General features: G+C 58.5%; 1 protein-coding gene across 1 annotated transcript in view; it reads right to left on the bottom strand.

Annotated features, from left to right (window-relative positions):
• The window catches only part of LOC132813238 (splicing factor U2AF 65 kDa subunit), a gene marked incomplete at its 5' end in the record, with an annotated part of 29,491 nt that extends 19,380 nt beyond the window's left edge, over positions 1–10,111 (bottom strand). The window contains 4 exons of the mRNA XM_060823105.1: positions 3,136–3,252; positions 5,843–5,994; positions 7,774–7,877; positions 9,976–10,111. Coding sequence (XP_060679088.1) covers positions 3,136–3,252; positions 5,843–5,994; positions 7,774–7,877; positions 9,976–10,111 — 509 coding nt within the window. The remainder of the gene's footprint in view (positions 1–3,135; positions 3,253–5,842; positions 5,995–7,773; positions 7,878–9,975) is intronic.
• Between the last annotated feature and the right edge of the window lie 2,389 nt (positions 10,112–12,500).

Genomic DNA, 12,500 nt, shown 5'->3' with positions numbered 1-12,500 from the left:
GAGAGACCGCAGGGTGCAGAGAGAGAGCGCGAGAGACCGCAGGGTGCAGAGAGAGAGCGCGAGAGACCGCAGGGTGCAGAGAGAGAGCGCGAGAGACCGCAGGGTGCAGAGAGAGAGAGAGAGAGAGACCGCAGGGTGCAGAGAGAGAGCGCGAGAGACCGCAGGGTGCAGAGAGAGAGCACGAGAGACCGCAGGGTGCATATAGAGAGAGAGAGAGAGAGCGCGCGAGAGACCGCGGGATGCATATAGAGAGAGAGAGCACGAGAGACCGCAGGGTGCATATAGAGAGAGAGAGAGAACGCGAGAGACCGCGGGATGCAGAGAGAGAGAGAGACCACGGGTACAGAGAGAGAGAGAGAGACCGCGGGGTGCAGAGAGAGAGCGCGAGGCGCAGAGAGAGAGCGAGAGAGAGAGCGAGAGAGAGAGCGAGAGAGAGAGCGAGAGAGAGAGCGAGAGAGAGAGAGCGCGAGAGACCGCGGGGTGCAGAGAGAGAGAGAGACCACGGGGTGCAGAGAGAGAGAGAGAGAGAGCGCGAGACCCCGCAGGGTGCATATAGAGAGAGAGAGAGAGAGAGAGAGCGCGAGAGACTGCGGGGTGCATAGAGAGAGAGAGCGCGAGATGCAGAGAGAGAGAGAGAGAGAGAGAGAGAGCGAGCACGAGAGACCGCAGGGTGCATATATAGAGAGAGAGAGAGCGCGAGAGACAGCGGGGTGCAGAGAGAGAGCACGAGAGACCGCAGGGTGCATATAGAGAGAGAGAGAGCGCGCGAGAGACTGCGGGGTGCATACAGAGAGAGAGAGAGAGAGAGAGAGCGCGCGCGCGAGAGACTGCGGGATGCAGAGAGAGAGAGAGAGCGCGAGACCCCGCAGGGTGCATATAGAGAGAGAGAGAGAGAGAGCGCGAGAGACTGCGGGGTGCAGAGAGAGAGAGAGAGAGCGCGAGAGACCGCGGGATGCATATATAGAGAGAGAGAGAGAGCGCGCGAGAGACCGCGGGGTGCATATAGAGAGAGAGAGCGCGAGAGACTGCGGGGTGCAGAGAGAGAGAGAGAGCGCGAGAGACTGCGGGGTGCAGAGAGAGAGAGAGAGAGAGCGCGAGAGACTGCGGGGTGCAGAGAGAGAGAGGGAGCGCGAGAGACCGCAGGGTGCAGAGAGAGAGCACGAGAGACCGCAGGGTGCATATAGAGAGAGAGAGAGATAGAGAGAGAGAGAGAGAGGGAGAGAGAGAGAGAGAGAGAGAGAACGCGAGAGACTGCAGGGTGCAGAGAGAGAGGGGGGGAGCGCGAGAGACCGCAGGGTGCAGAGAGAGAGAGAGAGAGCACGAGAGACCGCAGGGTGCAGAGAGAGAGAGAGAGAGAGAGAGCACAAGAGACCGCAGGGTGCAGAGAGAGAGAGAGAGCACGAGAGACCGCAGGGTGCAGAGAGACAGAGAGAGAGAGAGCGCGAGAGACCGCGGGGTGCAGAGAGAGAGGGAGCGCGAGAGACCGCAGGGTGCAGAGAGAGAGAGAGAGCGCGAGAGACCGCGGGGTGCAGAGAGAGAGAGAGAGAGAGAGACTGCGGGGTGCAGAGAGAGAGAGAGGGAGCGCGAGAGACCGCAGGGTGCAGAGAGAGAGCGCGAGAGACCACAGGGTGCAGAGAGAGAGCGCGAGAGACCACAGGGTGCAGAGAGAGAGCGCGAGAGACCACAGGGTGCAGAGAGAGAGCGCGAGAGACCACAGGGTGCAGAGAGAGAGCACGAGAGACCGCAGGGTGCATATAGAGAGAGAGAGAGCGCGCGAGAGACCGCGGGGTACAGAGAGAGAGAGAGACCGCGCGGGGTGCAGAGAGAGAGAGAGAGAGAGAGAGAGAACGCGAGAGACCGCGGGGTGCAGAGAGAGAGAGAGACCACGGGGTACAGAGAGAGAGAGAGAGAGAGAGAGAGAACGCGGGGTGCAGAGAGAGAGAGAGAGAGAGAGAGAGAGAGAACGCGAGAGACTGCGGGGTGCAGAGAGAGAGAGAGAGAGAGAGAGAGCGCGAGAGACTGCGGGGTGCAGAGAGAGAGAGAGAGAGCGCGAGAGACCGCAGGGTGCAGAGAGAGAGCGCGAGAGACCGCAGGGTGCAGAGAGAGAGCGCGAGAGACCGCAGGGTGCAGAGAGAGAGAGAGAGAGAGACCGCAGGGTGCAGAGAGAGAGCGCGAGAGACCGCAGGGTGCAGAGAGAGAGCACGAGAGACCGCAGGGTGCATATAGAGAGAGAGAGAGAGAGCGCGCGAGAGACCGCGGGATGCATATAGAGAGAGAGAGCACGAGAGACCGCAGGGTGCATATAGAGAGAGAGAGAGAACGCGAGAGACCGCGGGATGCAGAGAGAGAGAGAGACCACGGGGTACAGAGAGAGAGAGAGAGACCGCGGGGTGCAGAGAGAGAGCGCGAGGCGCAGAGAGAGAGCGAGAGAGAGAGCGAGAGAGAGAGCGAGAGAGAGAGCGAGAGAGAGAGCGAGAGAGAGAGCGAGAGAGAGAGAGCGCGAGAGACCGCGGGGTGCAGAGAGAGAGAGAGACCACGGGGTACAGAGAGAGAGAGAGAGAGACCGCGGGGTACAGAGAGAGAGAGAGAGAGAAAACGCGGGGTGCAGAGAGAGAGAGAGAACGCGAGAGACCGCGGGGTGCAGAGAGAGAGAGAGAGAGAGAGCGCGCGCGTGCGAGGTGCAGAGAGAGAGAGAGCGCGAGGCGCAGAGAGAGAGAGCGCGAGAGACCGCGGGGTGCAGAGAGAGAGCGCGAGGCGCAGAGAGAGAGCGAGAGAGCGCGCGAGAGACCGCGGGGTGCAGAGAGAGAGAGCGCGAGGCGCAGAGAGAGAGAGAGAGAGCGCGCGCGAGAGACCGTGGGGCAGAGAGCGAGAGAGAGCGAGAGAGAGCGAGAATGCAGGATGGAGAGAGAGATAATGCGAGTCCAAGAGAAAGACAGAGAATGTGAGACTAACGGGGGGGGGGGGGGGGGGGGGGGGGAACGGGGAAAGAGAGAGAGAGAGAGACAGAGTGAGAGAGAGAGAAGGGAATGCAAGACTGAGACAAAGAGAAAGAAAGCCAGACAGAGAGGGAGAATGTGAGACAGTGGGAGTGCGGCTGTAAGGAAGGACGACATTGGGTGAACACAGCCCACTTACCTCGAGGAAAGCAAAATTCTTATCCTGATTGATCTGAACTGCTAGGACTGGGTTACCAGCGGCCTGGGAGAGAGCTGCCAGGCGCATCTGGGCATTGAAGAAATCTGCCATCGCCTCCTGCAGCGGGGGGGGGGGGGGGGGGGGGGGGGGGGGGGGGGGGGGGGGGGGGGGGGGGGGGGGGGGGGGGGGGGAGAGAGAGAGAGAGACAGACACACACACACACACACGTGCCGACAGTGAGGGGACAGCTCAAACAGGATCGCGGGAGACTCTCCCAACCCTTTCCCACTCTGCCCGACTCCCTCCCTCCCTCCGACAAACAGCTCCAACCATCCACAACTCCACCCGGGCTGGGGGCGAGGGAGACCAAATTACAGCGATTCCACCCCCCCCCGCCAACACAGAAACGTTCCTCATCTCGCTCTCTCAGGACAGGCTCACTCCAAGACCAAAGGGGTTCATGCTCAACCCCTTGTTGGTGACTCACCGGACACGGTGTAGAGGGAGCTTTACTCTGTATCTAACCCCCCGTCCCTGGGAGACAGTGTAGAGGGTGCTTTACTCTCTTTTTAACCCCCTGTCCCTGGGAGTGGGGGGACAGTGTAGAGGAAGCTTTACTCTGTATCTAACCCCCTGTCCCTGGGAGTGGGGACGGTGTAGAGGTAGCTTTACTCTGCATCTAACCCCGTCCCTGCGAGTGAGGGGATGGTGTAGATGAAGCTTTACTCTGTATCTAACCCCCTGTCCCTGGGTGTGGAGGACGGTGTAGAGGGAGCTTTACTCTGTATCTAACCCCCTGTCCTGAGGTGATTGATGGGGTGGGGGAGAGGGGTGACTGTGTTATTCTCTTGTATTTATTGGAACAGCATACCATTGGAATCGCGGTTTATTCAGGAGCAGTGGGAATTGTATTTATTGGAACAGCATACAACTGGAATCGCGGTTTAATTAGGAGCAGTGGGAATTGTATTTATTGGAACAGCATACAACTGGAATCGCGGTTTATTCAGGAGCAGTGGGAATTGTATTTATTGGAACAGCATACAACTGGAATCGCGGTTTAATTAGGAGCAGTGGGAATTGTATTTATTGGAACAGCATACCACTGGAATCGCGGTTTATTTGGATGGAAACGGTTAGCTAAGAGGCGAGTTGATTTGTTGACTGTCACCGAGTTAGATAAACGAGTCAGTACGTGTGGATTCTGAAGCGTGTCTCGGGCAGTGTTGCTTCTGGAACCACGAGAAGTTACAGGTCTTAGCCCTTCTCGTGCTGCATTTACAGAGCATCGAACAGAACATTACAGCACAGAACAGGCTGATGTCACCATCCTAGGGAAACGTCTTTCACCGTCTACCCTTTCTGATCGCCTTGTATGTCTCGATCAAATCCCCCTTAGCCGTCTTCTCTCCAATGAGAACAGGCCCAAGTCTCTCAGCCTTTCCTCATAGGACCTTCCCTCCAGACCAGGCAACACCCCGGTAAATCTCCTCTGCACCTTTTCCAACGCTCCCACCTCCTTCCCGAGATATGGGGACCAGAAGTGGACACGATATTCCGAGTGCAGCCGCACCAGCGTTTTGTACAGGGCAAGTGTGTCTAAGCGTGCGTGCATCTTAAGCATGCGTGCGCGTTTGTGCGTGCACGTGTCTTGAGTGTGCGTGCGTGCCTCTAACCGTGCGTGCGTGCGTATGTTTAAGCATGCATCTAAGCGTGTGCGTGCGTGCGTGTCTCTAAGCGTGCATCTAAGCATGTGCGTGCATGCATGTGCGTGCGTCTTGAGTGTGCGTGCGTGTCTAAGTGTGCATCTAATCGCGTGCATGTGCGTTTGTGCATGCGTGCGTCTAAGCATGCGTGCGTCTTGAGTGTGCGTGCGTGTCTAAGCGTGCATCTAAGCGAGTGCGTGTGTGATGTGCGTGTCTAAGCGTGTGTGCGTGCCTCTAAGCGTGCATGCTTGAGTGTGCGTGCGTGTGTCTAAGCGTGCATCTAAGCGTGTGCGTTTGTGCGTGCATGCGTCTAAGCGTGCGTGCGTCTTGAGTATGCGTGCGTGTCTAAGCGTGCATCTAAGCACGTGCGTGTGTCTAAGCATGTGTGCGTGCGTCTTGAGTGTGCGTGCATGTGTCTAAGCGTGCATCTAAGCGTGTGCGTTTGTGTGTGCGTGCGTCTTGTGTGCGCGTGCGTGTCTAAGCGTGCATCTAAGCACGTGCGTGTGTGATGTGCGTGTCTAAGCATGTGTGCGTGCCTCTAAGCGTGCGTGTTTAAGCGTGCATCTAAGCGTGCGCATTTGTGCGTGCATGCGTCTAAGTGTGCGTGCGTGCGTCTTGAGTGTGCGTGCGTGCGTCTTGAGTGTGCGTGCGTGTCTAAGCGTGCATCTAAGCGCGTGCGTGTGTCTAAGCGTGTGTGCGTGCCTCTAAGCGTGCGTGTCTAAGCGTGCATCTAAGCGTGTGCGTTTGTGCGTGCATGCGTCTAAGCGTGCGTGCGTGTCTAAGCGTGCATCTAAGCGCGTGCGTTTGTGTGCGCGTGTCTAAGCGTGTGTGCGCGTGCATGTGCGTTTGTGCGTGCGTGCATGCACGTGCGTTTGTGCGTGCGTGCACGTGCGTGCCTCTAAGCGTCTGTGTGGGGTGGAGAAAGAGGGTGCCATACTCCGCGCTACAACAGGGCCCCCCCCCCCTCGGCCGGGAGAACGGGGGGGACCTCTGGCAGTTACCTCAGTCACGCCAAAGGGAATGTTTCCGACGTAGAGCCGACGCGCCTGCCTGGTCATCTGGCTGCCGACCACAGGAACTTGGGTGGGAGTAACCGCCAGGCCGTCGGGGGTCACGGTGGGCAGGAGTGCAGTGGCTGGAATCTGACCTGCCGCTTTAGGAAAAGGAAAGCCCAAGGAGAAAGGAACGAGGAGAGACAACAGCAAACAACAAACAAAACAAGGTTAGACAGACCGAGAGCCAGCTGCAAGAACAGGCGCCAAACCGCCTCGGGGGATAGGCCGGAGGAGGTGGGGCTGAATGGCCGCCTGTCCCTGTGTGTAACGGGAGGGAGGGAGGGAGGGGCCGAATGGCCGCCTGTCCCTGTGTGTAACGGGAGGGAGGGAGGGAGGGGCTGAATGGCCGCCTGTCCCTGTGTGTAACGGGCTGGAGGGAGGGAGGGAGGAGGGGCTGAATGGCCGCCTGTCCCTGTGTGTAACGGGCTGGAGGGAGGGGCCGAATGGCCGCCTGTCCCTGTGTGTAACGGGAGGGAGGGAGGGAGGGGCCGAATGGCCGCCTGTCCCTGTGTGTAACGGGCTGGAGGGAGGGAGGGAGGAGGGGCTGAATGGCCGCCTGTCCCTGTGTGTAACGGGCTGGAGGGAGGGGCCGAATGGCCGCCTGTCCCTGTGTGTAACGGGAGGGAGGGAGGGAGGGGCCGAATGGCCGCCTGTCCCTGTGTGTAACGGGCTGGAGGGAGGGGCCGAATGGCCGCCTGTCCCTGTGTGTAACGGGAGGGAGGGAGGAGGGGCTGAATGGCCGTCTGTCCCTGTGTGTAACAGGAGGGAGGGGCTGAATGGCCGCCTGGCCCTGTGTGTAACGGGCTGGAGGGAGGGGCCGAATGGCCGCCTGTCCCTGTGTGTAACGGGCTGGAGGGAGGGAGGGGCCGAATGGCCGCCTGTCCCTGTGTGTAACGGACTGGAGGGAGGGAGGGGCTGAATGGCCGCCTGTCCCTGTGTGTAACGGACTGGAGGGAGGGAGGGGCTGAATGGCCGCCTGTCCCTGTGTGTAACGGACTGGAGGGAGGGAGGGGCTGAATGGCCGCCTGTCCCTGTGTGTAACGGACTGGAGGGAGGGAGGGGCTGAATGGCCGCCTGTCCCTGTGTGTAACGGGCTGGAGGGAGGGGCCGAATGGCCGCCTGTCCCTGTGTGTAACGGGAGGGAGGGAGGGGCCGAATGGCCGCCTGTCCCTGTGTGTAACGGGAGGGAGGGAGGGGCCGAATGGCCGCCTGTCCCTGTGTGTAACGGGAGGGAGGGAGGGGCCGAATGGCCGCCTGTCCCTGTGTGTAACGGGAGGGAGGGAGGGGCCGAATGGCCGCCTGTCCCTGTGTGTAACGGGAGGGAGGGAGGGGCCGAATGGCCGCCTGTCCCTGTGTGTAACGGGCTGGAGGGAGGGAGGGGCCGAATGGCCGCCTGTCCCTGTGTGTAACGGACTGGAGGGAGGGAGGGGCTGAATGGCCGCCTGTCCCTGTGTGTAACGGACTGGAGGGAGGGAGGGGCTGAATGGCCGCCTGTCCCTGTGTGTAACGGACTGGAGGGAGGGAGGGGCTGAATGGCCGCCTGTCCCTGTGTGTAACGGACTGGAGGGAGGGAGGGGCTGAATGGCCGCCTGTCCCTGTGTGTAACGGGCTGGAGGGAGGGGCCGAATGGCCGCCTGTCCCTGTGTGTAACGGGAGGGAGGGAGGGGCCGAATGGCCGCCTGTCCCTGTGTGTAACGGGAGGGAGGGAGGGGCCGAATGGCCGCCTGTCCCTGTGTGTAACGGGCTGGAGGGAGGGGCCGAATGGCCGCCTGTCCCTGTGTGTAACGGGAGGGAGGGAGGGGCCGAATGGCCGCCTGTCCCTGTGTGTCAGACGGGGTTTGGGGACGGGAAAGGGCGAGGGGCACAATGTATCTCACCTTGCATCGCCTTGTACTGCATGGGGGTGATGTGCTCAAAGCCAGGAGGGGGGACATCCCAGTATTTGTACGGCTTCTTCTTCGTTATGCGACGTGGGGACCGGCTGGGGAGAGAGAGAGAAGGGACGGGTCTCAGGCAGCTCCTCCGATGTTAATCCAGCTCCCTCCCCCCCTCACACTGTCCCTCAGTAACCCCTCTCCCCCCCAGGGCCCTGTGTTACTGACTGTATCCCTACTGATGTTAATCCAGCTCCCTCCCCCCTCACACTGTCCCTCAGTAACCCCTCTCCCCCCCAGGGCCCTGTGTTACTGACTGTATCCCTACTGATGTTAATCCAGCTCCCCCACCCTGTCCCTCAGTAACCCCCCACCCCCCCAGGGCCCTGTGTTACTGACTGTATCCCTACTGATGTTAATCCAGCTCCCTCACACTGTCCCTCAGTAACCCCTCTCCCCCCCCAGGGCCCTGTGTTACTGACCGTATCCCTCCTGATGTTAATCCAGCTCCCTCACACTGTCCCTCAGTAACCCCTCTCCCCACCCAGGGCCCTGTGTTACTGACTGTATCCCTACTGATGTTAATCCAGCTCCCCCACACTGTCCCTCAGTAACCCCTCTCCCCCTAGGGCCCTGTGTTACTGACTGTATCCCTACTGATGTTAATCCAGCTCCCTCACACTGTCCCTCAGTAACCCCTCTCTCCCCCCCCCAGGGCCCTGTGTTACTGACTGTATCCTACTGATGTTAATCCAGCTCCCTCACACTGTCCCTCAGTAACCCCTCTCCCCCCCCCAGGGCCCTGTGTTACTGACTGTATCCCTACTGATGTTAATCCAGCTCCCTCACACTGTCCCTCAGTAACCCCTCTCCCCCCCCAGGGCCCTGTGTTACTGACTGTATCCCTACTGATGTTAATCCAGCTCCCCCACACTGTCCCTCAGTAACCCCTCTCCCCCCCCCAGGGCCCTGTGTTACTGACCGTATCCCTCCTGATGTTAATCCAGCTCCCTCACACTGTCCCTCAGTAACCCCTCTCCCCCCCAGGGCCCTGTGTTACTGACCGTATCCCTACTGATGTTAATCCAGCTCCCTCACACTGTCCCTCAGTAACCCCTCTCCCCCCAAGGGCCCTGTGTTACTGACTGTATCCCTCCTGATGTTAATCCAGCTCCCCCACACTGTCCCTCAGTAACCCCTCTCCCCCCAGGGCCCTGTGTTACTGACTGTATCCCTACTGATGTTAATCCAGCTCCCTCACACTGTCCCTCAGTAACCCCTCTCCCCCCCCCAGGGCCCTGTGTTACTGACTGTATCCTACTGATGTTAATCCAGCTCCCCCACACTGTCCCTCAGTAACCCCTCTCCCCCCAGGGCCCTGTGTTACTGACTGTATCCCTACTGATGTTAATCCAGCTCCCTCACACTGTCCCTCAGTAACCCCTCTCCCTCCCAGGGCCCTGTGTTACTGACCGTATCCCTCCTGATGTTAATCCAGCTCCCTCACACTGTCCCTCAGTAACCCCTCTCCCCCCCAGGGCCCTGTGTTACTGACTGTATCCCTACTGATGTTAATCCAGCTCCCTCACACTGTCCCTCAGTAAACCCCTCTCCCCCCCCCAGGGCCCTGTGTTACTGACTGTATCCCTACTGATGTTAATCCAGCTCCCTCACACTGTCCCTCAGTAACCCCTCTCCCCCCCCCCCCCCCCCCCCCCCCAGGGCCCTGTGTTACTGACTGTATCCCTACTGATGTTAATCCAGCTCCCTCACACTGTCCCTCAGTAACCCCTCTCCCCCCCCAGGGCCCTGTGTTACTGACTGTATCCCTACTGATGTTAATCCAGCTCCCTCACCCTGTCCCTCAGTAACCCCTCTCCCCCCAGGGCCCTGTGTTACTGACCGTATCCCTCCTGATGTTAATCCAGCTCCCTCACACTGTCCCTCAGTAACCCTCTCCCCCCCCCCCAGGGCCCTGTGTTACTGACTGTATCCCTACTGATGTTAATCCAGCTCCCCCACACTGTCCCTCAGTAACCCCTCTCCCTCCCAGGGCCCTGTGTTACTGACCGTATCCCTACTGATGTTAATCCAGCTCCCTCACACTGTCCCTCAGTAACCCCTCTCCCCCCCCAGGGCCCTGTGTTACTGACTGTATCCCTCCTGATGTTAATCCAGCCCCCTGGCCCTGACGGCGGAGCTTACCTGCGACGCCTACGGTCCCGGGAAGCGCTCCTCCGCTCCCTGTTGCCCCTCTCCCTGCTGCGGCTGCGTCTCTTCCTGTCTCGGCTCCGCGAGCGGCTCCGGCTCTTCTTCTTGTGGCGGTTCTCCTTGTCCCGCTCTGCCGGGAGGGAGGCGAGAGTGAGGACGCGGTTGAGGGGAGGTGGGGGAAGGAGGAGAGAGGGGACGCGTGCTCGCCAGGAGAACCCGGAGTACGCGTCTGCCTCTCCGGTCCAGCCACGCGACAGACACCGGCGCGAGATGCCAGGCAACGTGGGATTCCACGCGGAGAACTAATGTGTCGGTGAACATTTGCCGATGTCCTGTCTCCACGACAGTTGTCGCGGGAGGTATGTTTGACCCCACCCCGAGTATATCGGCCGTTACGGACGGATATTTGCACCTTTATTTTCAGACACTTCACCTTCACATTTAACGACTTTTCTCGACACCGTCTGCCAACGTTTTGGGGCACATTCTGTTGTAATTTTGGCGATTTTTTTGGGAGGGACTTTATCGGGCACGGCTGTTCACCTACGCTCCGGGACGCCCGGTCCTTCTTGGAGATGTGTGAACATCTGGTGGGGGATGCTCTGGTCTACCGGGGCACGAAACGAACATTTGGGGGTAACGTCTGGGATACGGAAATCCTTCAGTGAGCCACGTGCCAAAATCTAGGACGCCGGGTCTTTCTTTGAGATTGGTATGTGCAACCAGCAGAGATGGGGGTTTTGGGGTACTGGGTCTCTAGTTAATGAGTCTCAGGAACATTTCACGGAACGGGGTCCTGACTTTGGGACACTGGATTAGGAAGGAGCCTTGGAAGAATTGAGAGAGAGAGACACACTTGTGAACGTCTGGGGAGAGCGGGGCTCTGATGGGATTTGCAAATGTCGGGGATACACCTCAGGCCGTTGAGGATACTGGTCGCTCAGTGAAAAGATTTACCAACAGCGGGGTTACGCTGCAGGCGACAGTGCCTGGGAACATCTGGGACACAACGTGGAACGTTTTCGCCAGATTTGAGAGCAGTGGATCAGCACTTCGGAGTCTCTGCTTTGAAGTATTGGATTTTTTTTTTGAGGTTTATGGGTGTTCATTTTAGAGCATGACATCGGGACATGGGATCAGCATTGGGTGATTCGGGTCAATATTTCAGGATATTGGACCAGTCGAGACGGAGAGATGTACAGCGCGGAAACAGACCCTTCGGCCCAACTCGCTGCACCAGGTATCCCAACCCGATCTAGTCCCACCTGCCAGCACCCGGCCCCCATCCCTCCAAACCCTTCCTATTCATATCCCCATCCAAATGCCTCTTAAACGTCGCAATTGTACCAGCCCCCACCACATCCCCTGGCAGCTCATTCCATACACGTACCACCCTCTGTGTGAAAACGTTGCCCCTTAGGTCTCTTATATCTTTCCCCTCTCACCCTAAACCTCTGCCCCTCTAGTTCTGGACTCCCCCACCCCAGGGGGGAAAAGACTTTGCCTATTTATCCTATCCACACCCCTCATAATTTTGTAAACCTCTATAAGGTCACCCCTCAGCCTCCGACGCTCCAGGGAAAACAGCCCCAGCCTGTTCAGCCTCTCCCTGTAGCTCAGACCCTCCAACCCTGGCAACATCCTTGTAGATCTTTTCTGAACCCTTTCAAGTTTCACAACATCTTTCCGAGAGGAGGGAGACCAGCCTGACAGAGGGTGGTGCGGGAGGGTTGGTTTTCAGACTGGAGGCCTGTGTGACCAGTGGAGTGCCACAAGGATCGGTGCTGGGCCCTCTACTTTTCGTCATTTATATAAACGATTTGGATGCGAGCGTAAGAGGTCGAGTTAGTAAGTGTGCAGATGACCCCAAAATCGGAGATGTAGCGGACAGGGTTCCCTCAGATTACAACAGGATCGGGACCAGATGGGCCGAGAGGTGGCAGATGGAGTTTAATTCCGATAAATGCGAGGGGCTGCATTTTGGGAAAGCAAATCTCGCCAGGACTTCATGGTAAGGTCTCGAGGGGGGAGTGTTGCTGAGCAGAGAGACCTGGGAGTGCAGGCTCATAGCTCCTTGAGGGTGGGGTCGCAGGTGGATAGGATAGTGAAGGAGGCGTTTGGTCTGCTTTCCTTTACTGGTCAGAGTATGGAGTACAGGGAGTTGGGAGGGTCACGTTGCGGCTGTATTGGTTAGGGGCCGCTGTTGGAACTTGAGGAATCGGGTCTTTATTTGAGAGGAACATCGGTTTCTGAGGATTTGGGTCTTTAGTTAAGGACATTAGATCAGTATTTGAGGTTTCGGGTCTTTAACGGAAGATACTGGATCAGTCTTTGAGAGGGTCGGGTTTTTAATTTGAGATTATCCTCCATCTTGCTATGAACAACGTCTGCATTCAAAGAGCATTGAACTCTGTATTTTCAACATTTTCCCGGCTGGTGTTAGTGGCTGGTGCTTGAGATACTTTTCTAGGCTCTGTCCCTTTCAGATTCTGTCATGATGCAGACTGCAACTCTCAACC

This window comes from Hemiscyllium ocellatum, unplaced genomic scaffold (genome assembly GCF_020745735.1).
Source record: "Hemiscyllium ocellatum isolate sHemOce1 unplaced genomic scaffold, sHemOce1.pat.X.cur. scaffold_3530_pat_ctg1, whole genome shotgun sequence".
NCBI lineage: Eukaryota > Metazoa > Chordata > Chondrichthyes > Orectolobiformes > Hemiscylliidae > Hemiscyllium > Hemiscyllium ocellatum.
The sequence above is the reverse complement of the archived record's forward strand: the minus strand, read 5'-3'. Positions and strand labels throughout refer to the sequence as shown.